Consider the following 27,202-nt stretch of genomic DNA (forward strand, 5'->3'; position numbering starts at 1 on the left):
CGCGAAGCGAGGAGTTGCCATTCGAATTTACTACGCGGCCTCGCTGCGATTGGCTGGTTCGCGGACAGCGGTACGACGTGATTGGCCAGTCGCACACAAGGCCCGTGCCCTGGTTGGCCTGAGACAGCGCGGAAGCGGGGAGTTAAAGAGTCTGTGCCTGTCCTGGGAGCTTACCCGGCACCGTCGGGAGCGCCCTGGAGTCGTTTTGGGGGGGGCTTCCTTTTTATACACACAACTAGGTATGTTCTTTGTGATTCCTGGCCTTTCCTCCTGTCTCGAGTTGGAGAACTCCCTTTGCCCGGCTCTGAACCAGCTGCACGCTCACCTGGGAATGAATGAGAGCTGCCGGGGAGTGGGTGCGGAAGAGGGGGTCCCGGAAAAGAGAGATCGAGTAGGGATGGGAGTGACACTGGCGTCAGTGTTCTCCTTTGCCTGTCATCCGGGGAGGCTAGCTACACATCAGCCTTCCATGGAGTGGGTTCTTTTCTCTAGTTGTACTGCCCCCCACCTTAACGGGAAATAATGTAGTCTCGCTTCCATCGTGGGAGGGTGGGAGTCTTAGCCAAAGGCTAAGGGTGTTTGAGAAGAGGCAACCCAAAGCAGTTAATTTCGTAGCCCTAATCAGTCATCTCTTTTCTGATGGGGGCTAAAGTGCAAGACAGGTACCTATGTACAAAGGGACCAGAGATTTCCTCGTCTCTTATTTGCTACTGTTGTTCTGTCGCTCAGGCTTTTCCGACCCTTTGGGACCCCCGTGGACTGCAGCACGCCAGGCTTCCCTGTCTTTCATCATCTCTTGAAGTTTGCTCAAACTCATGTCCATTGAGTTGGTGATGCTATAAATGTTTAGTAACCGCAGTTTGCTGGGTAATTGCTGGGCTGTTGGAATTACGTACAAAGTGTTTGTTTACAGACTTGAGATAATAAAAAGCTGTAGGTCCACTGTTCTTTAGCAGGAAAAGGTTTTGTGTCTATTAGAACGTTTAGTTGTCCCGAAGGGGGACCTCAACTCATTCACATTCGGTTGAGTGCTACTTACAAACCAGTTGACTTCTCTGAGCTTGTTAATTCTCTTGCAAAATTCTGTCACTAATACTTTACCCTTCTAGCTTTCAAGATTATTTAGAGCATCACACTTGTGTAAACTACAAAAAAAGCCCCAGGAGCTTAAGTTTTGAGTTAATTCTTTTGGTGAAATGTATGTTTGGTAATGGGGCTTCCCTGGTGGCTCAGCAGTAAAGAATCCGCTTGCCAATGGCAAGGGTCGCGCATTCGATCCCTAGATGGGGGAGATCCCCTGAAGAAGGAAATGGCAACCCGCTCCAGTATTCTTGCCTGGGAAATCCCATGAACAGAGGAGCCTGGTGGGCTATACTCCATGGGGTCGCAAAAAAGTTGGACTCCACCTGGATACTAAACAACAACAACCTTTGTTGACTACACTTTAGTTGTCAAAATGAATGTCTGTGGAACTTTGTACTTTTATTAAATATACTTATGATTTCTTTTTAGTTTTTCCTCTGTGCTATGGGAGATGTCAAAGAATCAAAAATGCAAATAACACCTGAAACTCCAGGAAGGATTCCTATTTTAAATCCTTTTGAAAGTCCTGGTGATTATTCTAATCTCCATGAACGAACTGTCTCCAGTCCTGTTTTTAAATCGACAAAATTACCAGTAAGTTAGTCTCGACTACTTTTTCCAAATAACTTTAAATGTCAATCTTTCTTTACAAGTGGTAAACTGGAGTGCACTTTTTAATTCTGATGGTTATTGGTTTTTATAATATAGTGACTGGGCTAAAAATGACTTAGCTAGTTATACTAATATTATATATACTAGCTATACTAATATTCTTTTGGATTTTTGCCACCCATTCTTAGCTTTCAACTTGCTATTTGTTAGTTAGCATTTCTTTTTTATTCATTAGTTAGCATGTTTCTCACAGCTGTGGGTGCTGCTAGTTACTATGTTGATGGTCTAAGTACTAATACCATAATAGAGAAGAAACTATTTCATCTAATTATTTTCAAGTATTCAGCAAATTTTATTTGAATGGTATGTGTCAGTTACAGTTCTTTCCTACAGAGGTTACATCTTGAACAAGTCAGAGTCATAAAACACTAATTCTCAGAGAGCTTGTACTCTGTACCAGGGGTCAGCAAACTTTTTCTGTTAAGGGCCAGATAGTAAATATTTTAGGCTTTGCAGATTATCTGGTTGCTGTTACAGTTACTCACCTCTGCCTGTATTATAGAAGCAGCCATTGGTAGTATATTAACAGTAAATGTGGCTGTGTTGCCGTAGAGCTTTATTTATGGACACTGAAATTGGAATTTCATTTATAGTCTTCACATGTGAAAAACTAATATTATTTTGGATTTTTGTCACCCATTCTTAGCTTGCAGATTGTTTGAAAACAAGTCAACCTGTACTCTATAGACAAGACTAAACTGGCCACCTCGAGAGAGTATGTTATATGCTATAACAGAAGGCTGATAGGGAGGGAAATAGTCTCTTTTAACATATTAGGGAAGGCTTCCCCTCTTTAGCTTCTTTTTACTGTTATTGACTACAATGGAGAAGTTCTTTTGAACTTCTGATTTAGCAAATTATCTAGAAAACTGCAAACTGTGTGGCTTTTGATGCTAGCTACACGTGCATATCTACGTGCAGCTAGTTATGCACTAGAGGAAAGTTTTACAGTTATACACTTTATATTGAGTCATTATATGACCTCATGATTTTAAATTGAATGGTATTCAGTTTTAGTTAATCTTAATAAAAATAAGAAAATGACTGCAACTTAATCCTCAAAGCAAGAATGCATGACAGACATCTTGGATTTTTAAGCCTGATTTTTCAAAAATATATTCCGAATTTACCAATTAGAATTTGGTTTACAAATTCTAATTGTAGAGTTACAAAAATAAACTTTTGGTTTATTGGATAGTTGAATACAGAAAAGCAGCACTGGTTACCACTCATAATTATTTATTGCGTATTTTACGAGCTTTTGCAGATATTTTTGTAGTTAGGACTTTGTATAATTTCCATTCATTCCTGGTGAAAATAAAGGCTTTTGATAACTCTAAGAGATTTTTAGTTTTATTTGGGTGTTTTGCATCACTGATGAGAATTATTTGTGGAATTTCTATACCTTTAATATGCTGTGATTTTTCTATTATTATGTAATTTCAGCAGTCACCCAGATGGAATGTCAAGTCAGTTGATTTAGTGTGATCTGCTTACCATTTTAATTTAGTGGTAAAGTCAAATATCTGTAAGATATTTTTATATTATAACCATTCACATTGTTTTTGAAGCTGACATTTGAAGTTAGCATTTTGATGCACTGTTATATGCTTTTGCTCATAAGATCACTTTCTTTTGTTAAGACTCCAGGGGAATTTAGATGGTCTATTGATCAACTAGCTGTAATAAATCCTGTAGAAATAGACCCAGAGGACATTCATCGTCAAGCTTTATACCTAAGTCATTCTCGGTAAGTTTTCCTTTCTTGCTCTTAAGTGTAATAACGTGTTATCAGTCCAAGGTAATGAATAATTCTTTTCCCTTTAATTTTAGAATTTAATCACACAAAAGATGTACACGTGTTGAGATGCTCTTGCAAATATTTGTCCTGCTGTTGTACCCCTTCTTGTCTTGACTTGGTAGCTTGATGACCATCCCCTTGTAATTAATGCTCATCCAAAGTGCTAAAGAAAGGGACTAGAGTGGGGATAGAGTGTAAAAGCATTTTACTTAACACTAGATGATACCTTTGATAGGGAAAGTGCAAAGTATATCAAAAAGCAAATGTGTCACAAATGAGATGAATTTTTTGTGGTACGCAAACCATATGTCTTATTTTGCCTCCTCTCTTCAGTATGTTGAAACGTGAACAGCCGGGAGAAATTTATTGAGCACTGTACGGGACACTGAAGTGGTACAGGAAGTTATTCCTGCCCTTTAGACTCAACAAGTTGTGAAACAACATTTCTATACTAGTAAACCAGGTGTTATCTGAGCAGGTTTATGAAGACTTTTGGTGTATTTCAGTAAATGGACCTGTAACACAGAAGAGGGGAAAAGACGCTGATTTTAATTTAACTCATGTAATTCAGTAAATGGTTATGGTTTCTACCGAGGATAGTGAGTATACTCTTAAAATATGTTGATTCATTCTTAGAAATAAGCACAGGCTTCCAATGCCTCTTCCTCACTAACCCAAGTTCCCTATTTCAGAGCTTCCCACCTTTTTCATGCCATGCTACATATGAGAACTGCAGTTCTCTAAAAATGAGAAATGCACGGTATCCTGGTGTAAAGAAATGAGTCTATCCATATTAGAGATGAACAGTCCCGAGATTCCTTCCCTGCCTCGCCCGCCAAGGGTCCGTTCAGGGCACACCAATCATACTGAACAGTGTATGTGTTATGCTGGTGTACTGGTTAGGACACCCTACCTTGTATGACTTCTCAGACCCTTCTGTCATCCAACTCTACAATATTTGGCCAAACTGATTTTCACTGCTTCCAGCCATCACCTGCATACCCCAGGTTGTTGAAGTCCTCTGATGAAGCAGCAGTAGGTTTCTGAATTCAGTATTGCTAGATCAGACCTTACTAATATTGTACGCTGTTTTTACGCACTGAGATCTCGATGATGTCCACGATAAGAGGAAGAGCACTGAGTTACAAGTCTCATAATGGCTGTTCAAATGGAGATATGTGGATTCTAACTGTAGTCTATTTTCTCACAATTCCTTTATTTATAAATCCACTTGATTTTAATTTTTAATACATGTACATTGGGGGCAGGAGGAGAAGGGGACGAAAGAGGATGAGATGGCTAGATGGCATCACCGACTCGATGGACATGAGTTTGAGTGAACTCCTGGAGTTGGTGATGGACAGGGAGGCCTGGCGTGCTGCAATTCATGGGGTCGCAAAGAGTCGGACACGACTGAGTGACTGAACTGAACATTATTATAACCTTTGTTAAGGTACAAATTAGATTTAAAAAATTTAGAGAGAAAAAAGTGTCTTACATAGTTATTCATGATAGCAAATACTCTCTCTGGGAAAAGATTAGGGAAGTGGTCCTTCAAGGCTAACTGCTGAGTCCTTGGCAAGTATATGCCTTGTCCTTGAGACCTGACAATATTAAATCTTATAAGTAATAAATTTGTGGTGCTGTAATTGCATATTCTATCAAAGTAGGAAAAAAATTCATTTGGACAAGTTTTATATTTCAGATTTTATAGTGTTGATATTTAATTTCAGAATTAATGATTTTGCCAATTTAGAACTATAAGAATGATAGTCTTTTTTTCATTTATGTCAAGAGTAAGAATTGATTCCAGAACTACAGCTATGATAAGCTTGCTATAATAGAAGAAAAGGAATTTGGACAGTTTTTAGATTTCTGTGGAATGACATATTTCTTAAATTGTAATTAAAGGGCACAGTTTATTCAAATTATTTTATTTCTGTTGTTAATAGTAATTTAAAAATTGTATCCATGTAAGCCTTTTACTAGAAAATATTCCATTCAAACTGTAAATGGAAAGGGGGGGGGGCAGGTAAGGCTAATAGCACAAGGCTGACTCTCCAAATACTGTCATTTACAAAATGTGATAAGATCCCAATTTTTCTTTTAAAATGAGCTTAACATTTGCCAGTTTCTAACGTGGAAGAAAACTATTTCTTTGAAAGATTATTATTTTAAATGTTCAGTCTGCTGAAGTAATGGTATGGTTATTTTTCTTTTTTATCTCTGCATAGAATAGATAAAGATGTGGAAGACAAAAGACAAAAAGCCATTGAAGAGGTAACTTGAAACTATTACTGAGGGTGAAGCCCGTTAAGCATCAATTCTGCATGCACAGCACCTCTAAGAGAGGAAGACTTCCTTCACATTCTTTCCTGTCTCAACTTCCCCAAGCCTGTCTGTTCCCAGTATCCCTCGGAGCTCCCCTAAGACTAGTGTTTTTGAGCTGATCCAGCGCCTTTCATTGTAATAATCGGTTTAATGCTTTTCTCCCCCAAGACTGAATTCTTTTCTGGTCAAAAATCATCTTTTCCTTCTCAGGACCTAGCATAGTTTGTCTTCTTGTGCCTTTGATGAACACGGACCATTGTTTCAAGTGGGAGTAGAGAAAGCTGGATATTTTCAAGCCTTGAAAATCGTGCCTGGCCTCAGGAATGGTTTTATCTTTTGTTCTTGTTAATTCTTTGAATTTTTAAGACATTGAATATATTTCATGAAATATAGTATACTGTTAAATATAAAAAGTATATCACAAGATAGTTTTTTGTGTTTTTATAAAGCTAATAAACTAAGCATTTCACTTATTGCTTTCCTTTTTTTGCTAAAATCCTTTAGAGTGTAAAGGTTGTCTGTCTTAGTTATTTTTCAGAAAGTCTTCAGGCCATGACAGCGTTTTTTGTCCTTCCTTTTCCCCTTACTAGTCTTCCTCTGGCTTCTTCTATTCGTTAGCTATGCTTGATTCTTCTGCACCCCAAAAGACTTGAGCTATGGCATGTTCAGAGATTCAGTGAGCCCCGCATTTCAGATATAGCCTGTTTCTTAGGAAACAGTTTCATAAGCTTTACTCCTGCTAAATATTATCTACTTGTTAATCTATCTAATAACTTCAACATTTTCATTCTAATCCAGTCACCTGATTCCTCCCCAGTTGAATATTCTCAGACTCTTTGCCATTTCCCAACATTTTGGGAAATATGCTTCCTCTTTCAAATTCTCACCTTAATTTTAAAGGGAAATTTAAGAAAAAACTTAAGAAAATTAATTCAGAGTGAAGACTATGGCTAATGTAGCAGAAGTTAATGTATCAGTAGCAAATTCAATTCATGTTTATATATGTGACATACAGTAAATACATGCACAGAGTAAAAACAGAAAAATCCAAATTGCAAAAATAAAAACATAAAATTAAAACAAAGAGCCTCTCATTCCCTGTCTTACTCCTTGAAAGTAATTGCTATTAACATTTCTTAAGTATACTCTCAGATTCATTTTGTGTATATAATAGTTCATGTCCTTTAAATATTTGCACCTAAATAGGATCATCATTCTGATACTCTTTTGCCTCTTTCTTTTTCTGCTTAATAATCTCTTAGATTTTATTTTTGATTATCAGCACATAGTGATTTTTAGTAAATAGCATAGTATTCCATTGTATGAATGTATCATAATCTAATCCAGCCCCGTTGACAGATGTGTAGGTTGTGTTCAGTGTTTTTCTGCAGTGAACACACTTGTACATATATCTTTATGGCCTTGCTAAATCAGAGGGTTTGTGTTTTCAATTTTGGTATCAGTTCAGTTCAGTCGCTCAGTCATGTCCAACTCTTTGCGACCCTATGAATCGCAGCACGCCAGGCCTCCCTGTCCATCACCAACTCCCGGAGTTCACTCAAACTCACGTCCATCGAGTCAGTGATGCCATCCAGCCATCTCATCCTCTGTCATCCCCTTCTCCTCCTGCCCCCAATCCCTCCCAGCATCAGAGTCTTTTCCAATGAGTCAACTCTTCACATGAGGTGGCCAAAGTACTGGAGTTTCAGCTTTAGCATCATTCCTTCCAAAGAACACCCAGGGCTAATCTCCTCTAGGATGGACTGGTTGGATCTCCTTGCAGTCCAAGGAACTCTCAAGAGTCTTCTCCAACACCACAGTTCAAAAGCTTCAATTCTATATTTTGCCATATTGCCTTCCTTAAAGGTTGTACCAATTTGTTCTCCTGGCCATGTTACGATATTGCCTGTATTCTCATATCTGCAATACTGGCTGTCAGCAAACTGCTTAAATAATGCTATTCTTACTACTTTAAAATTTTTATCTTGTTATTGGATTTCCATCTCTTTCATTTTGAGTGAACTTATGCTTTGCTTCATGAGTTTGTGAGTCTTTTATATTCCTTTTTTTTTTCTGGGAACTGTATCTCTGCTCCCCACCTCCATTTTTTAAAGATCTTTTCTTTATGTGTTCATAGGTAAGTTTAGTCAGGAAATTAGTTTTTTTGTCATAAGTATTGCAAAATATAAAGAAAATGTTTTGTGTTACCTTCAAAACGTAGAGTTGGGAGGACAAAATACTGTACTACTTACTGTATTAGAGCGTTGGTATAAATGTCTTTCCTCTTTTATTCCGATATAGAGTGAATTAAGCCTAATACAGTAATACAGCTTTTATCCAAATGCTCTTTCTCTACTTTTGATTACGACATCGCTGAATGGGAAAAGAAATGTATGTGGTACACCATTATATGCAGGCATTCTACCACACAAATACAAAAGCCAGTAAGACCCCTGTATTCGAACCTTCAAGTTGCAAACCAGAACCTGTGCCACCAGCGTCAGGCGTGAGTGAAAGTGCAGCTCGCCCTCCGGCTCCTGTTGCTGACGATCCTTCAGCTCTGCCCTCTCCCACCTCCTCTCCCTCCTCCAGTCAGTAGCTCTTCTTGACTTTTCACTTGATGTCAGCTCCTGTATGCCAGCTGTACTATCCTGTAAGATTCAGAATGGTTTCTTAATTTTTTTATTTGCTTTTTCTGGGTTATTTGTGTGAAAAGTATTATACATCTATGACAACACAATACTATATAGATGACTGTGTTAATTGGGTACCTAGGCTAACTTTGTTGGATTTACGAACAAATTGGACCTGCGAACTTGCTTTTGAAACAGAACTCATTCATATGTAGGAGACTCTCTGTAAATAACCTCAGGAGCATAGATATTGTTACATGTAGTAAAATAATTAGCAAGGGATGATTTGGGGTTTTATTTTATTTTTTAATATAATTTATTTAAGCTTACATAATTTTAATGTTGGCTTTGTTTGACAACTGATCCACAGGATTCCTGAAAATTTAATAATCAGATTTTGAAAGTCAGGACAGGGTAGCTCCAACACATCTCCTCTTGGTTTACACATATATGTCTGTCTTCCTTTATTCCTTCCCTCTTCATCCTTCCTTTTGTCAACCTCATCCTTCCCTCCAAAAAAGCCTGGGGAGAAATAAAAGATATTTCCTTTGTGAATAATACCCTTAGCTTAATTTGCAAATTTCAAACATAAGGGGTTGATTTGAAGCTTTAAACTTTCTCTGTATATATACTTTAAATTTCTTCCATTTCACCTTTGCTCACTTGGGCTTTAAGTATTAAAATTTAAAATATATTTATAAAGTCAGTATGTAGCATGTTTGATGGTTATTTAGCACAATTACCTTTTCCTATTTCATATGCCTAATTGAAGGACTTTTAATTCTCCTAGTTTTTCACTAAGGATGTCATCGTACCCTCTCCTTGGACTGATCATGAAGGGAAACAGCTTTCAGAGTATCATTCCAGTAAATGTGAGTGTATTAAAAATTGTATGAATAAAACTCATTAGAAAGCAGTGAATGTAAAAGAACATATATAGTGAAGTATCAGTCTATCTGCTTTGGTAGGAAGCTTGCTATAAAATTAAATTTCTGGGATACCAGGTTTAACTATTTAAAAGTAAGGATTCAAAACTTGACTAAAATTTACAAAATTCTTTTTTTTAGCTATTCTCTTCTGAATTTAATTTTTTTCTTCATGATCATTGTGAATATCAAGTTATAATGATGGTTATAGAGACCTATAGGTGCAGAAATAGTATTGGATATAGATCTGAATTGTTAATGATTTTTGCAGTGATTTTGAAGGTTAATTTTTTAAATGAAAATCCTTAAATTGCTTTGTTTTTTGGTAGTTTGCTGGTTTCTTATAGTAGTAGAGGAGGAATGGGCATTTATATGACCTCTGGGATGGTGTAATACAGCCAATTATCTGCAAAGTTAATAAGAAAATTGAAGGTCAAGCCAACAATCTTTCAAATGTTTTTCTACTTCCAGGAAATGGTTAGCTTATATTTGCTCTCACTGTCCTCTGAGTTGTGAGCAGTGTTCAAATATTGCTTTTATATACACATCCTTCATTTCAGTGAAATTGCTATTCTTCAGAATAGCACCCATTAATAGGACACAGTATAAGAGGGAATGTTTTGTCCTGTTCTTTATCAAGACACAGCAGTATTGGAAAGATGGGTCAGTCACTTTTCATGTGCCCAGTGTTCAGTGCTTTCAGTATTCTTGCAACAGCTTGTATGAAAGAGGTGCTGTTATTGACCTCATTTTATAAGTGAGAAAACCTAGTATTCAAAAGGTTAGAGCACCTGTCCAGAGTTACAGAAATAAGATGTCAGAACCTGGCTTTAAAGAGAAACATTTCTCAGTTCAGATTCTGTACTTCGTTCAGATTCATTTCAAAGTAAAGGTGGCGTGCAACAGGCAGTGGAGACCTGGGTTGTAGACCTTCTGTATTATAAACCGGAAGGAGTGATCTTGATCAACTTTTTCAGTGCCTTTTGGCCTCAGTTTTTTATTTCTAAAATCAAGGAGTTAAACAAGATGGTTGTATGTTAACATCCCTCCCAGTTCTGAAATTCTGTATCCAAAGTAACATCTTCATAGATACTAGGTTCCCTGCCCCCAATTTTTTAATGTTGGATTTTTGAACAGGTGAGTCAACCTTCTTATGTGATCTTATTTTTAAACATCATTTTATACTTAAAGTATCCTGTTTTAAAGTGATGTGAATCAGGAAAATGCTAGAAATACCACATACAGCCTCTTTGGTATGGTCCTCAAGCCCATGATGACAGAGTATTGTGGCTGATCAGGGGAGCTGTGCTATCCAAGATGGTATTGGAAGACAGTTCAGTTCTCTGTGAGTCTCTCATTTCTGTATGTCTCATGAAGGGTGGCACAGACAGGTTTTGTTCCAAACTATCTTTTCAAGGATGTTTGTGTTGTGACCATCCTTGGAGAATAGAGATGGAGCATCGTTCTTGAGCAAAAGGTAGGTTTGTGTTGATATCTGATATAATAGTGGTACTGTTTCCCTCTGGAGCAGGTTGGGTTGCAGCTTATAAGAATGGGATTTCCTAAGCTCAGGGTTCCTTGGTGGGGACATGGACCCTCTGTGTGTGCTGTATCCACCAGGACTGTTTCGTATCACTTAGGATTGATGGTCAAAGAGAACTGATGTGAACATGAAGCTCATGCTGCCTGCTATGGTGAGAATAGTGAAGTCCTTTGTCTTTGACCCAAAGCCTTATGTCTTCAGCCAATGTCCATGGAATGTTGACATGCTGACTTTTCAGACCCTTCATAGTGCTTGACATATAGTAGCTATTAGCCACATGTGGCTATTTAAATTTGAATGAACTAAAATTTGAAGTTTGGTTTCCTGGTCATACATTCACATTTCAGGTGCCAGTAGCCACACCTAGTGGCGACCATGTTGGCCCCAGATACAGAACTTTCCCATCATCCCAGAAAAAGCTCTCCTGGAAAATGTGACCTTAGAATAGAGGATGGCAACCTCTGTCTGTAAAGGATCAATTATTAAATATTCTAGGCTTTCAGACCATGCTGTTTCTACTGCAACCACTCAGTTCTACTGTACCATGAAAGCAACACTGATGATACATAATGGATGAGTGTGGATGTGTTCCAGTAAAACTTTATTTACAAAAAAAGGCAACAAGACAGATTTGGCCCATGGGCAATCATTTGCTGACCCTTTCTCTAGAGTAATACTGTCTGAGTTTGAGCTGTGCTGTATAGCAGTATAGTTTAGTAGCTGTGTGACTTTACGTGAGTTACTTAGCTGTTCTGTGCCTCACTCTCCTTACCTATGAAATGATGGTTGTTGGGAAGATTAAATGAGATGATACCTCCAAGACCACATACTTAGCACGTGGTAAGTGCTCAGGGTTATTTACCTAAAGAATAATAAAGGAAATTGTGAGTCATGGGGGAAAATGATTTTGTTTGTACATGTAGACTTTATGCTGTCAACTTTTACTATTACTAATATTTATGTAGCAGGGTGCTTCAAGGAGTGTACTTGTTGTTTTGTTTATGGACTTAAATGAGAATTTCTTAGAAAAGTATACACAGGCTGAGAATTTCTGAGCTAAAGACAGTGTGTTTATCTGATTTGGTTGTGCAGAGCTAGAGTGCTCTCCAGAATGACCACACACCCTGCGTGGCCCCCTCAGTGTTTAGGATTCCTGTGTCTCTACATCCCGGCCAACACTTGGCTTTCAGATTTGTGCCGTTCTAATGTGTTGGGGCTTCCCTGGTGGCTCACTGGTAAAGAATCCACCTGCCAGTGCATGAGACCCAGGAGACGTGTTTGATCGCTGGGTTGCTAGAAAAGGAAATGACAACCCACTCCAGGATTCTTGCCTGAAAATCACATGGACAGAGGAGCTTGGCAGGCTACAGTCCACGGTATAACAGCAGAGACATGACTTAACAACAACAACAGTGGTTTGTTTGACATTCTAAATGATTGTTTTAATTTTCATTTCTCATATGCTCACAGCTTTTTTTATTTCCTTTTGTAAAATCCCTATTTATAAATCATTCTTATTGGAGTTGTCTTTTTCTTTTTCCATTTAATTGCTAAGATTCTTTGTGTAGTTACATTAGTAGTTACATTAGTTCTAAACATTTCACATGTCATCTCCTTTCACATGTGTTACTTTTGTTTTGATGTCTTTGGTCGTGTAGGAATTCTTATTTTGTTGTAATCAAATCCATGTATGTTTCCTCGTTTGATTGTGGTCTTAAAGTTATGGAGTCCTTTTAGAGGAAACAACTGAGGAGACAATTGCTATACAGTTGAACAGTGTTGTGATAATGCCAGAGTTGGGGAATTGGGAAGAAGAGTCAGGAAAGAGTTTTAGAAATACCTAGAGTCAAGAAGGAGAAGGCAGTGGAACCCCACTCCACTACTCTTGCCTGGAAAATCCCATGGACGGAGGAGCCTGGAAGGCTGCAGTCCCATGGGGTCGCTGAGGGTCGGACACGACTGAAGTGACTTAGCAACAGCAGCAGAGGTAAGAAAGCGAGCCTGTTTGTTTTTTATGTTACTCAAATAATGTTTGGTTGGAGGAAAACTGCTAGGTTTGGAAGGGCTTTATATACACCATTAAGATGTTTGGTGAAAAAGTATGAAAGTGTTAGTCACTCAGTTGTGTCCGACTCTTCTCTGAGAGCTGTGGATGGTAGCCTGCCAAGCTCCTCTGTCCATGGGATTTTCTAGGCAAGAATACTGGAATAGGTAGCCATTCCCTTCTCCAGGAGACCTTCCCAATCCAAGGACTGAACCTGGGTCTTCCATATTGCAGGCAGTTTCTTTACCCTCTGACCTACCAGGGAAGCTCCTTAAGGTGTTTGAACTCCAGCCTAAGGACCAAGGATGTTATAGGGTTTTTGCAGCAAAGCGTCTTTATTACATTTGCCTTATAGAAGGTCACACTGCCTACAGCAAAGAAGGCATTCGAATCTAAAATTTTATTTATTTTATCTTTTACCATTCTGATAGTAGACATTTAATGAGAGATTTTAAATTATCTACCCACTCACTCATTCACCCATTTATTTACTACCTGGTGATTTTTTCAATTTAAGAAGCTTAATACTAGTCATTACCTTATATATATTTTAAAAAATTATGTGCACCCATATCTTTGACTCCTGTCTTGAGGGGAGGAAAAAGACTGAGTGCAGTTTTACTGATCAAATTGTAGTTTCTGTCAAAATGGCCTGGCATTTTAATTCCAATAATTTATACCCATTAAAAAATATTTATTTATGGCAGCTCTGGGTCTTTGTTGCTGTGCGTGGACTTTCTCTGGTTGCAGGAAGCAGGGGTTATTCTCTAGTTGCTGTGTGAGGGCTTCTCATTGTGGTGGCTTCTTTAAGCACAGGCTCTAGGGCTTCTGGCTCAAGTAGTTGTGGCTCACAGGCTCTAGAGCACAGGCTCATTAGTTGTGGTGCACAGGCTTAGTTGCCCCACAGTTTGTGGAATCATCCTGGACCAGAAATTGAGCTGGTATTCCCTACCTTGGCAAACAGATTCTTAACCACTGGCTCACCAGGGATGTCCTGTCCATACCTATTGTGAAAAAGCCTCTAGCCGCTGAGGATCTGCTTGAAGACATTGACATTAGCTAACATGTGTCCCTAGCATTTTAAGGTTGACACAGAGACCAACTCTGCTCCCCTTAAAAAGGATCTTTTGATGCTTCCTTACTTGCTGTGGTAATCTTTGAGTTTTAGCCTTGTGGGGATTCCCTGGTGGGTCAAATGGTAAAGAATCTGCCTGCAGTGCAGGAGACCTGGGTTCAGTCCCTGGGTTGGGAAGATCCCCTGGAGAATGGAATGGCAAACAACTCTAGTATTCTTATCCTTAGTTCAGTTCAGTCGCTCAGTCGTGTCCGACTCTTTGCGACCCCATGGACTGCAGCACGTCAGGCCTCCCTGTCCATCACCAACTCCCGGAGTCCACCCAAACCCATGTCCATCGAATCAGTGATGCCATCCAACCATTTCATCCTATGTCGTCCTCTTCTCCTCCTCCCCTTAATCTTCCCCAGCATCAGGGTCTTTTCAAATGAGTCAGCTCTTGGCATTAGGTGGCCAAAGTATTGGAATTTCAGCTTCAACATCGGTCCTTCTAATGAATACCAGGACTGATCTCTAGGATGGACTGGTTGGATCTCCCTGCAGTCCAAGGGACTCTCAAGAGTCTTCTCCAACACCACAGTTCAAAAGCATCAATTCTTTGGCGCTCACCTTTCTTTATAGTCCAACACTCACATCCATACATGACCACTGGAAAAACCATAGCCTTGACTAGACTGACCTTTGTTGACAAAGTAATGTCTCTGCTTTTTAATATGCTGTCTAGGTTGGTCATAACTTTCCTTCCAAGGAATAAGGATCTTTTAATTTCATGGCTGCAGTCACCATCTGCACTGATTTTGGAGCCCAGAAAAATGAAGTCAGCCTCTGTTTCCACTGTTTCCCCATCTATTTACCATGAAATGATGGGACTGGATACCATGATCTTAGTTTTTGAGCTTTAAACCAACTTTTTCACTCTCCTCTTTCACTTTGATCAAGAGGCTCTTTAGTTCTTCACTTTCTGCCATAAGGGTGGTGTCATCTGCATATCTGAAGTTATTGATATTTCTCCTGGCAATTTTGATTCCAGCTTGTGCTTCTTCCAGCCCAGCATTTCTCATGATGTACTCTGCATAGAAGTTAAATAAGCAGGGTGACAATATACAGGCTTGACGCACTCCTTTTCCTATTTGGGGCCAGTCTGTTGTTCCATGTCCAGTTCTAACTGTTGCTTCCTGGCCTGCATACAGGTTTCTCAAGAGGCAGGTCAGGTGGTCTGGTATTTCCATCTCTTGAAGAATTTTCCACAGTTTCTGTGATCCACACAGTCAAAGGCTTTGGCATAGTCAATAAAGCAGAAATAGATGTTTTTCTGGAACTCTCTTGCTTTTTTGATGATCCAGCAGATGTTGGCAATTTGATCTCTGGTTCCTCTGCCTTTTGTAAAACCAGCTTGAACATTGGAAGTTCACGGTTTACATATTGCTGAAGCCTGGCTTGGAAAATTTTAAGCATTACATTACTAGTGTGTGAGATGAGTGAAATTGTGCAGTAGTTTGAGCATTCTTTGGCACTGCCTTTCTTTGGGATTGGAATAAAAACTGACCTTTTCCAGTCCTAGCGCTCCAGTCTTATGTTCTTATCCTAGCGCTCCCCCAAATTGGAAAATAAATAAATTTAACAGAAGTTTGTCAAATTTTATATTTACATATGCAGGCATTTATTTTTTAAATGTAAAATAAAAGCTCCCACACTTTATTTTTTTGATATGGAAAAAGTAACCCTATAGTAAATGAATAGAAAATTTAAGATTTTTCACTTAAAATGTTTTATAGGTATCAACACAAATAATGAATCTCCGGTTGGAAGAAAGCTGACCATCCATTCTGAGAAAAGCAATGGTGAGTATGGTATAAACTGGAAAAGAAATATGTTCTATACTAATGCAACATTTAATATTAAATTCAGTTCATGTGATAACATCTCACTCTGGAATTGAAATTGTTTGCTTTTTATAATTGAGCTTTATGAAAACTGACCTTGTGAAAGTGAAAGTGAAATTGCTCAGTCGTGTCCGACTCTTTGCGACCCCATGGACTGTAGCCTATCAGGCTCCTCCGTCCATGGGATTTTCCAGGCAAGAGTGCTGGAGTGGATTGCCATTTCCTTCTCTAGGGGATCTTCCCGACCCAGGAATCGATCTCAGGTCTTCCACATTGCAGGCAGACGCTTTACCGTCTGAGCCACCAGGGAATATTAATAGATCTATCTGGCCATGTTTGAGAAACGGCAGTAGTGTGTTATGTTGTGGTGCAAAGCCTATGGATTGATTTTTGGTTTTGGAAGGCATTCTTTTGAAACTATCTTAATATTGGGAAATCTGTCCCCAAATTTAAGCTGGCTGCTTTTTTGATTCATGTGCCAACCGCACAACCAGGAGTTAACTTTTAGCATTTGTGGGTTTACATCAACGTTAGAAAGTGAGGGAACCTGTCTATGGGAAGATGGTGTGGAAGGGAATGCATAAAGAAATGACCAAGTTTGGCTGGAGCATCATAGGGAGACAGTTGATTGGGAAGCCCGTACTGAGCTGCCTGTTAGATGCTTGCCTTGATTTAACCGTGTCTGTATTTATTTATCTGCTTGCTTCCAGCTGCTTGCCAGACATTGCTGTCTCTTCCTGTGGATTTTAATTTAGAAAAGATATTAGGTAAGTATTGTATTTGTTTAAACCTTTAATAACTTAAATAAAAGATTTTGTTTTAATGCTTCTTTGTAAATGGTGATCTGTGGCAATACCTCTTTTTAAAGAGGTGAGGAAGCCATCCTGGAATTTCTAATTTTTCTTTAATAAGGCTTGAATTAGCCTTTTTGTCATAATAAACTTAACTATAGGCATAAACTATTCACAGACGCATCTTAGTGATACTACCCATACTAATAAGGAAACACTCAAAAAAGGATTTCAAATAGCATCTATGAAGTTAAACTTTTGCCCTCTTTTTGAAAAAAAATTCAAACCTAATACAAACTGTTTTTTTTTTAATCAGACAATTAAAATATAACTGCTCTTCTGAATGACTAGCTCTGCCTTTTATTCTGTTAATATTAAATGTAGGTGACTATTTTAGAGCTGATGAATTTGCAGATCAGTCTCCTGGAAACCTCAGTTCTTCATCCCTCAGAAGAAAGCTCTTTTTAGATGGCAACGGAAGTATCTCTGAGTCCTTACCTCCAGCTTCTCCCAGAAGTCCTCGTAGTGGCGCCCAGACGTCACTTGAGGTTTTTTATTCAATAGAGTTATCTCCTGTGCAGTGTAGGAGCCCTCTGCAGACCCCGAGTTCGGTAAGAAGTGGATTAACAGTGACTGGTTGGTTGGCTGTAGGCATCTTGGACCTAGAAGTTCCTGTTGCTCTCAAGAGGAATGATTCATTTTCTGTTGGGTTTTCTATTTCATGCGGGTTAGCCCAGTTCACAGTTTGTCATTAGGTATAGGAATGGTTTTGGTCACTCTCCAACTGTGTATTTAGAGGTGAATGAGTCTCAAGAAATTTCAGTGTAAGATATTTACTGAATTATGGAGGATTTTCAGCATAACACAACTAGTTTGGTAGTAGTGGAGTAACTTAATTTTTTTCATAAACTGCTACTTAGTATAATGGTTTGTGTAAATATGGTGTATTTTTATCTGTCTAGTATATTATGTTTCAAAATTTTGGAAGTCTTAACTATCCTCACAAGATGCCTTGTCTTTTGGTGTCTTTTTTTCTTTTTCTTTTCTTTTTTTTACCTTTTTTCTTCTTATTAAAGTATAGTTGACTTACATTGTTGTGTTAGTTTCAAGTGTACAGCAAAGTGATTCAGTTATACATACATATGTATCTATTTTTTTCAGATTCCCATGTAAGTTATTACGAAATATCGAATATAGTTCCCTGTGCTGTACAGTAGGTCCTTGTTGATTAACTATTTTATATATAGTGGTGTGTGTGTGTTCATCCCAAACTCCTTGTTTATCCCTCCCCACCTTCCCCTTTGGTAACCATAAGCTTATTTTCTGTGTCTATGGGTCTGCCTTTTGGTGTCTTGCCTTTTGCCACAAAGCAAAGGTGGCATCTTGCTCTCTGATGACTAACCAAATTTTACAACTCAGCTTATAAATGTGTTTTGAAAATAAAGACAAGTAGCACTTGGTGTAACAGAGCTAAGGAGGAGAACCCTATAATTTTGTTTATTTAATTTTATCACAGGGGCAGTTTTCTTCTAGCCCTATTCAGGATAGTGCAAAAAGATACAGTTTGGGAAGCATCACCAATCCTTCACCATTTTCTTCACCCACTTTCTCACCAGTTGCGTTTCAAATAGGAAAGACACCACTCTCAGGTATGTCTTATAATAAAATGCCCAATTAAAATGTTTATATTATCAGTGTTTATTATTACAGAGGCTTATTTTAACTTGTTCTAACTATAGAGCTCCAAATGACTACTAACCCTTTTGAAATTTAGAAACCTGGGTTTTTTTTTTTAACAAAACGAACAATTTACTTTCAAAGACTGAAATTCTCAGCAAGGTTTTGCTCTCATGTCAGATACAGGTAATTTAACTAGCACTATTTATTTTAATTTTTTTAAAAATTAATTTTTAAAAAAATTATAGCACTTGTTGAAAATCATTCACAATTTACAGAAATCTATTCATGATAAATACAGTTAGAAAACTGAAAACTATTTTTGTTAGTCTTCTCCTTATATATGTACATGTGTATATGTGTATATATATCTCCACTTATATATGAACACCCACACATAGTTCATATCCTGCTTTTTTCACAAAGCATTTTATTATAAGTATTCATAAGTCATCCAAGTCATTTATTATTGTTTCAAACCATGATTTTGAATCACTGTATGATAGTCCATTTCATGGATGTACCTTTGTTTTTAATCATTGGTAAACATTTAGATTATTTCTAATTTTTCCTTGCATATACATTGTATTGTATATATTTATTTCTTTAGGTTAAAATCTCAGAAGTAGAATTATTTGGTGAGCAAGGATGACTATTTTTAAGCTCTTGAGGACTTTGTCAAATGTTCTTCCTAAGAAGTTGCACCAGTTGAAATTTTCATCAGGGGTGTGTGAGGAAGTTATTTTCCCCCATCTAGCAACACTGGTCTTCCCAGTGTTCTTTTTGATGTTTTTTTATTGTTTGATTCTTTATGATGTTTGTTGATTTGGTGCATTACAAAAAGTTCTCTTACTGCACTAATTTCTGCATCTTTAATTTATTACAATGTAGAATTCTTTCCAAATGTTTACTGGTCATTTGTTTGGGAAAGTGAAGGAATTATTAGTTCAGACATCAGAATTTTTGTTCAACAAATGGCCACTCATTGCTTTAATTTCCCTACTCTTTATTATTTGTGTGGCCAAACACTTCATGAGTTCATTTACCATTGGGAGGATTGTTTATGTGCTTTGCCCATTTTTTACACTTTTGTTTTTATTAAGCTAATGAAGTGTTGTAAAAAACTATTAACTTTTAAGACATTTTTATAATTTCATTTACCATCGTTAAGCTCTTTATTTTTGCAGACATTGTTGTGCAGTCTTTTGTTTGCCTTTTAATATTGCTTACAGTGCCCACCTGGGGCTTCCCAGGTGGTGCTAGTGGTAAAGAACCCATCTGCCAATGCAGGAGACATAAGAGACACAAGTTCAGTCCCTGGGTTGGGCAGATCCCCTGGAGGAGGGCATGGCAACCCACTCCAGTATTCTTGCATGGAGAATCCGCATGGACAGAGGAGCCTGGCGGGCTACCGTCAGTAGAGTTGCACAGGGTCAATACGACTGAAGTAACTTAGCACTCAAGCAATTTAGCACGCAAGCGTGGCTGGTATTTCACCTAAAGACAGATTATTACATATTTCATTTACCAGGTTATTTTGCAGCTGTCAGCTGGTTTGTTCTATATCTTGGATTTGAACAGCAGTGCTGTAACAATATGTTTGTGAGGAAATGATTTTCAGGGAATAAAATATTTTGTTTAACTACAAAAGGGAAGACTCCAGAGTTTGAAGATCCTTGCCCTGCCTATGGACACACATTTGTTTGTGCTGTTATTTTTGACAGCAAAATTTCACTTTAGGAAACACCACCACTGTTAGACACATCCGGTTTTGCTGTCGTGGACTGTGATGATGACCATTTAATAATGGCTTTTCCATTTCTAGTGAGGTGATTTCTCCTTCCCCATCTATTTTTTTCCCCTCCCTATCTTTTAGAACGAAGGAAGTTTGCTTTTCATTCTCCTGATGCTTCATCTAGGACCGATTGTAATGGGATTACCAATCCATATATCAGAAGTCCTTACATAGATGGCTGCTCACCAATTAAAAACTGGTCTCCTATGAGGCTGGAGATGTGCAGAGGAGGTGCCCAGTATCGGACCTCACTGATTCGGGTCCCTTTTACCCTTGAGGCTCGTAGCGAAGATGAAGAAGACCAGGCAGCTGTTCCTTCCACAGACGCCTCCCCGGCGACGGGCATGGCTGGCGCCCACCTGCCGCAGTTGGGCGGTGACGCGTCTCCACGCGGCGCGCACTTGGTGGTGACCGCGATGTCTATTACCCAGAGCCAGTCCGGAGCTTCTGAGAAAGAACTGGAGCTGCTGCAGGAGGTGGAGAGTGAGAAGGAGAATAACACTGTGGATATGGTCGATCCCATCGAGATAGCCGATGAGACCACCTGGATTAAGGAGCCAGTTCATAATGGGAATTTACCCGCGACCGATTCCATGAGCGGGATCGCGTTCAGTATTGAAAGCTCTCACATGTGCTTGTCACCTCTCGCAGAAAGCAGTGTCCTTCCCTGTGAAAGCAGTAACATTCAGGTAAGGTGTTTGAATGTTCTGGAGTCCTTTCCTTGCTCCCTTGGTGTTCTCTAGCCTTTCCTTTGTAAGATTATAGTAAGAAAGAAAATGGGTTTGGGACCTAGCCTTCCCGTGATTAAGACTCCTGGCTTCCACTGTAGGTGGCGTGGGTTTGATCCCTGGCCAGCAACTAAGGTTGGACATGTCCTGGGTCATGGCCAAAAAAAGAGACAGAGAGAGAGAAATAGGTTAAATGTGAAACCTACAGCATTATATATTGTTTTTTTGAATCTGCACTAGATGATATCAAGAGGGTTGTTTTCTTTGGCCTGGTGATGCATATTTTATAATCATATTCACTGATAATTCTTTGGAGTACGAAAAAAGCAGAAAGCTGCTAGAGTCTGGCAGCTTCTCAGGGTTCACCTTTCTTTCCTGTGGAGCTAGTTCCAAAGGAATTCAATTTGTGGTGTAGCTTTGTATGCTAAAAATACAATAGGTTTGGTTTTTCTTTTATATGATTTAGGGAGAAGACATAGTTGAGAATAATTTTATGTATTTTTTTTGTACTTTTAAAAAACGTGATTCATAACCACGATTTTTCATTTAATCATACATTTCCAATTTTGTAGTATCAAATATCAAGAAGGCTTGATTCATTTGACAAATACAGTTCACAGTTAGCAGCTTCCTTTCAGAAAGACATTTGTTTCATTAATTGCCATATTCTTTGAGTTGGGAGTTTTGAAAGAACTTTAAAATAGTCAGAAAGGCAATTCTACCTCCCATTTCATAGTAACAATGTCTAATACTTCTGTAGCTCTTAAAATATACCAGGCATTATTTCAAGTACTTTACCTGTGTTACTTTGTTTAACCTTCATAATAATCCTATGAAATAGATGTACTGTTGTCCCCATTTTACAGATGAGGAAACTGAGGGTCAGAGAGGATCAGTAAATGCCTTTGTAGTTAGTAAGTGGTCAAGCCAAGATTCAAATCCTGGCAGTCTGGCCTTAGAGTCTATATTCTTTAAGTTAATACTGATCCGTAGTAATAGTTAATACACAGTCTTCCACTGTGCCAGACACTCTTCCAACCTCTTTATACTAATCCATCTAATCCTCACAACTCTATAATGTTATAGTGCTGTCAGTTTTGACATGATAAAGTTTAAAACTCATGGAGAGATTTTTAAATGACTCCAAATAACATATACTCCTTTGCTCATATTTTATGCCTCTATTGTCTATCCTAACTTCTAGGATCATTGCTCAGAAAAATACACTAGAATCACCTTTACCTATTCCAGCTTCTAAATTTGGTTCCTAAATAAAGAAGCACATCAGGTCAAACTTAGTCTTAAAAGTATCATTAACTTTTTTGCTCTCTTTTTTTTTCCTTTCTTTCAGAATTCTTATAGAAGTACTAGAAAATACTTCCATAGATAGACAAATTAATCATCCAGTCCAACCGCCCATTGGGAGCCTGTCTTACTGCTAAATTGCCATCCACTCTCTCCCTGAGTACCTGCAGGGATGTCCCAGCCTATCTTAGAGGACTTCTCTCCCCATTTACAAGTCTCCTTCACATAGTTCTTTCTTTCTGTCATATCTATCTGTCATTTCTGTTTTACCTTTTGGGCTTTATCTGTTAGCAGAAAATTTTGTAGTTTAAAAATATTTTCATACATTCTTTACTTCCAACCACAGAGGTAGCTCCTGATATTCAAAAATGGTCACGTTTCTCAGGGCCTTTTGACTTGCTCTGTTGTGACAGGTTGGCCGCCAGGCATGGTACCCAGCTGTATTCCTGGAGTATCCCTTCATCCTGAGAATTTCCTCAACCTCTCCCATGTTCTGTGCCCCGTTCTCTTTCCAGGCTTGCTTCTCGCTTGACTGGAACACATTTTCCAGTAGCTTTCTGAGGAAAAGTCCATTTTTCAAGATACCACACTTCTGCTGGATTTATCTTTATTCTGTCACATTTGGGAATTTGGAAATAATTGCCCTTCAGACTTTGACGGCGTTGTTTCATTGATTCTATTCTCAGTGTTGCTGGTGAAAGATCTGAAACCATTTGAGTGCTTTGCCTTTTTGCACTGGTCTCATTTTACCCCTTTCTGGAGTAAAGTGAAGTTGAAAGTGAAGTTGCTCGGTCGTGTCCGACTCTGTGTGACCCCATGGACTGTAGCCTACCAGGCTTCTCCGTCTATGGGATTTTCCAGACAAGAATACTGGAGTGGGTTACCATTTCCTTCTCTAGGGGATCTTCCCGACCCAGGGATTGAACCCGGGTCTCCCGCATTGGAGGCAGGCGCTTTAACCTCTGAGCCAAAGGCTCCTGAAATTGCAGTGATTCTTTGGTGTGGGTTCCTTTTCATCAGTTGCACTGGGCACTCAGTTCCTTATGATCTGTAAACTCTTGCCCTTCACTTCTTGGATCTTTTCTTGAATATTATCTTCGATTTTCACTGTTCTCTTCAGAAGTTCTTTTGATTCTCTAATTTAAACAAATCTTTTCACTGTTCTCTTCAGAAGTCCTTTTGATTCTCTAAACAAATCTTTTCACTGTTTTTTGATTTTAACTCCCTTTTGTTCTAATTTTGGGGAAATTTGCTCAACTTTATATAATAACCCTTCTATTGAGTTTTTATTTCTGCATCTTGAATTTCCAAGCTTTTTTTTTTTGTTATTGTTGCTTGTTTTGCCCTTGGCATTAATTCAGAGATCTGTAGCGTGGCTGGCAAAGCATTACGTGGTCTGGCCTTGGCTTTACTCTCCAGCTTTATTTTGTTTCCCTTCCTTCTCTGTTTCAGTCACATTGGCTTTCCAGAGTTTGAAATACCGTGTTGCCTCCCCTGAGGCCTGTGGGGAGTGGTGAGGTGACCTCTGTTGTCTAGTTGGCACACAGTATGCACTGACATTAGTAGTGGCTTAGATGGGAGCTGGCGAGGGGCAGGGGAGGGGGTCAGCCACCATGTTGCCTTTTGGGCACCTGTGAATCGTTTCTTTCCTAGAGAGTGGGGCAGACGCCCTGTGTACCATCCTCCCTACATCACAAGGGTTTTGTTCAGATGGAATGTGACTCCCAGGAGTGAACATGCATCCATCCCTGAAAACTGGAGACATTTTCTTAAGATGATGATAGAATGGACTTTCTAGGCTATTCTGATGTTGGTGATTGGGGCAAATGTAGTTTTCCTTTAGCTGATCATAGTTGGCATATCAGGGGGTTAGGTGCATGATGACTGCCTTGTGGGTTGTGTTGTTTGGCACTCAGCACTGTGCGGTTAAGTGCAGTCTGTGCAGTGACTGGACAGAGGCAGGGGGCCCTCAACTCTTCCTGACCTCATCCCAACACTGTGGAAGTTATCCTTCCCGAGCCTCAGTCTCCTCATCTGTGCAATTAATAGGGTATTGAAAGGAGAAAATGAGAATGCTATTACATGAGTACCATATGGGGTCTGGTACTTTTTTAGGCCCTCATAAAATATTTGTCCTATTTGTACCAAAATTGAAGTTTGCTAGAGTCCCTTTTTTTCTTTTGCTCTTTTGGGCTGTTACAGTGTGTTGTAGACTGCTACAGTTTTAATTAAAATGAAAACTTGAGCTAACATCTAGAACTATTATATAAACATGATATTATTATGAAGGTAAGATTTTTTATTTCAACAATAGGTTAGAGTATAGGACATCTTTAAAAAATGTGTGTTTTGAATCCTCTTAAAGGTAGCATGCCTTTTAGGTAAATTTTATTTAGAGATGCAAGTAAGCCTTTAGAGACAAGCTTAGTAAATAAATTGCAAGAAGTTGATTGTAATTTTTATTTTCATCCACCGGGTGTGAGCACAAAGTAACAGAAAAGTATGTTCTTGGTGCCTTGTTCACTGATTTTAAAGAAAATTACAAGATGTATTTTATTAGAAGGAATAGTAACTACTTTGAAGAACAAACAGTTCTATGTAGAACTACTTTTTATGTTTATATATTGCTTTTAAAATTCAATATAATCAATATTAATTATTACTTGTAGTGTTCAGTTGTGAATGATATATGTAAAGTGATTTAATATTTTTAAATGGTCTTTATATTTAATTATATAAGCCATATCATATATATATATTTAACATTTTATATATTCTAAAATAAATTTACTTAAACATAAAAGTTTCTGAAAATAAATTTTGTGGTTAAGTGAATTAAGTTTGTGGTGTTATCTGTGGTGGTTTTTGTCTCTCCTCATTCCTGGCAGATGGATAGTGGCTATAATACACAGAATTGTGGAAGCAATATTATGGATACCGTTGGAGCAGAAAGTTACTGCAAAGAAAGTGATGCACAAACCTTGGAAGTCGAGAATAAATCTCGAGTTTTTAATGCAAAGGTATGGAAAAAACCTAGAGCAAGTTTGAAATGGTTGTAGTATTTTACTAAATGTGACTATTGTCAGCCTGTTTCTTTTCCCCATTTTGCTTAAAACTCCACTATCATCTTTATGCCTCATCCCGTCTTCATTTAACAGCAGGAGAAAGTGCTTCAGACCACTTCATTTTCCTAACTCTTCTGCTATGAGGGAGCATAAGAGGTTGGGGTTGGCGGGGTGGGGGAGCTAATGCTACTTTGGAAATGGGGCTGAAATCAGTTCCTGTCAAATAGGAGGGAGGTGGACCTTTTTGCCTAATATTGTCTCAAAGCTAAATATAAAGAGTTTTGATTATTAGAGAGGGAAATAGTACAATTGAGAGATTACACATCAATTGAGAACAGGCAAAGGTAAGGACTCTTAAAACCCGAGCCTTCAGAGGTAAGATATATGTATCTAAAAAGCTGCGTATTTATACAAAAGTACACTGGTTGACATGGACATTCACTGAACCTCCAAAGAGGACAGCTATGACTATATACTAGGAGACCCTCCGTATTATCTGCCAGTTCCACATCCATTAATGCAGCCAACCTCAGATCAAAAATACTCGAGGGAAAAAAACTCCAGAAAGTTCCAAAAGCAAAACTTGAATTTGCCATGTGCCAACTATTTACATGGAACTTATATTGTATTTGCCACTATTTAGCATAGCATTTATACTGTATTAGGTATTATAAGTAGATTAGAGATGAGTTAAAATATATGAGAGGATGTTTATATGTAAATATCAGTGCTATGCCATTTCATATAAGGAACTAGACTATCCACAGATTGTGGTATCCTTGGGAGGGTGGTCCTAGAACCAATTCCCTATCAATACTGAGGGGCAACTGTATTCATATTTGAAGAATTCCACTATAACTTTAGGCACTAATCAGGAGAATCTGATTTTTGTATGCCAGTTTAATATGCAGGCTACACTATTTTACCTTTCCTCCATTTTGTCATGAGGTGTGGGATACTAGTTGTCCATTTAAGAGCAAGCAAGCATTAAGATACAGGAAGTACTTTTATGATACAGAACACTGATTTGTAACAAAATATGTCTTCACTATCCCTCTAGAGTGCATAAGGAAATTTGCATCTAGGTTTTAAAGACAGCTCACATAATAATTGTATCCTTAAATGGTCCTGTTTAAACTGAAAATAAGGTATTTCTTTTTTCACAGCAAGACCACTCAATGCAAAGGTGTTGGTTGAAAACTTCAAACCTGCCTCAATGCAGCAGTCCTTAGGACACCTCTCTCAGAACCAAAGACCATCACTGGACAGCTCCTCGTATTTTTCACGCATGCATGGGATCAATAATGTGATCATGATTGGGGAAAAACTGCTTCAACTAACGTGCTGAGCTTTTTTCTTTCCCTCCTTAATGTGAAAAATCAAGGGCTTTATTCAGTGACACAGAGACAACAGAAAAGCTCCTGGAACTTTCAACAAGTTACTTCAGTACAGGTTCATTTTATTATCAATAAATATTTTTATATTGACATTGAGTGATGTGTTTAATGAAAACTTGAATGATAACTTTGCTTCAGTCCTACAGGGTCAATGAACTGCTTCTTAGTGAGCCTTACTGACAGTACTAATTTAGCATTAGTCTGGGAAGATGAGGAACTGTGAAGGTGCTACGTTTTATTTTACATAAAAGTATGTGAATATACACATGAATTCAAATTTGTAACCTTTGTGAAAGGAATAAATCTGATTAAGAAGGGAACTTACAAACTTTGTATTCAGGTTCAGAGTAGAATGGGTATATAATTTTAGGGGGAAATATTCTTTACTTTTGGAGAATGTATACTCAGATTTTACAAGTCACCTTTTAAAAAATGTCTCATTTAAGGAAGAAT

The 27,202-nt window shown here is 38.3% G+C and overlaps 1 protein-coding gene across 2 annotated transcripts; it reads left to right on the forward strand.

Moving 5' to 3' along the window:
• Positions 1–5: 5 nt before the first annotated feature.
• BORA (BORA aurora kinase A activator) lies at positions 6–26,839 on the forward strand. 2 transcript variants are annotated; one of them, XM_040266866.1, is made up of 12 exons: positions 6–239; positions 1,513–1,677; positions 3,399–3,505; positions 5,791–5,836; positions 9,311–9,392; positions 15,884–15,949; positions 16,702–16,758; positions 17,167–17,393; positions 18,299–18,431; positions 20,336–20,943; positions 25,176–25,307; positions 26,519–26,839. In XM_040266866.1, the coding sequence occupies exons 2-12, from the start codon at positions 1,528–1,530 to the stop codon at positions 26,582–26,584; spliced, it is 1,674 nt and encodes a 557-aa protein (XP_040122800.1). In that variant the 5' UTR covers positions 6–239; positions 1,513–1,527; the 3' UTR covers positions 26,585–26,839. The 2 variants fall into 2 exon arrangements, with proteins under 2 accessions (XP_040122800.1, XP_040122802.1); XM_040266868.1 differs by having other exon boundaries at positions 17,197–17,393.
• The last annotated feature ends 363 nt before the right edge of the window (positions 26,840–27,202 follow it).

The sequence above is a fragment of the Oryx dammah genome, unplaced genomic scaffold, assembly GCF_014754425.2.
Source record: "Oryx dammah isolate SB20612 unplaced genomic scaffold, SCBI_Odam_1.1 HiC_scaffold_24, whole genome shotgun sequence".
NCBI classification, from domain to species: domain Eukaryota; kingdom Metazoa; phylum Chordata; class Mammalia; order Artiodactyla; family Bovidae; genus Oryx; species Oryx dammah.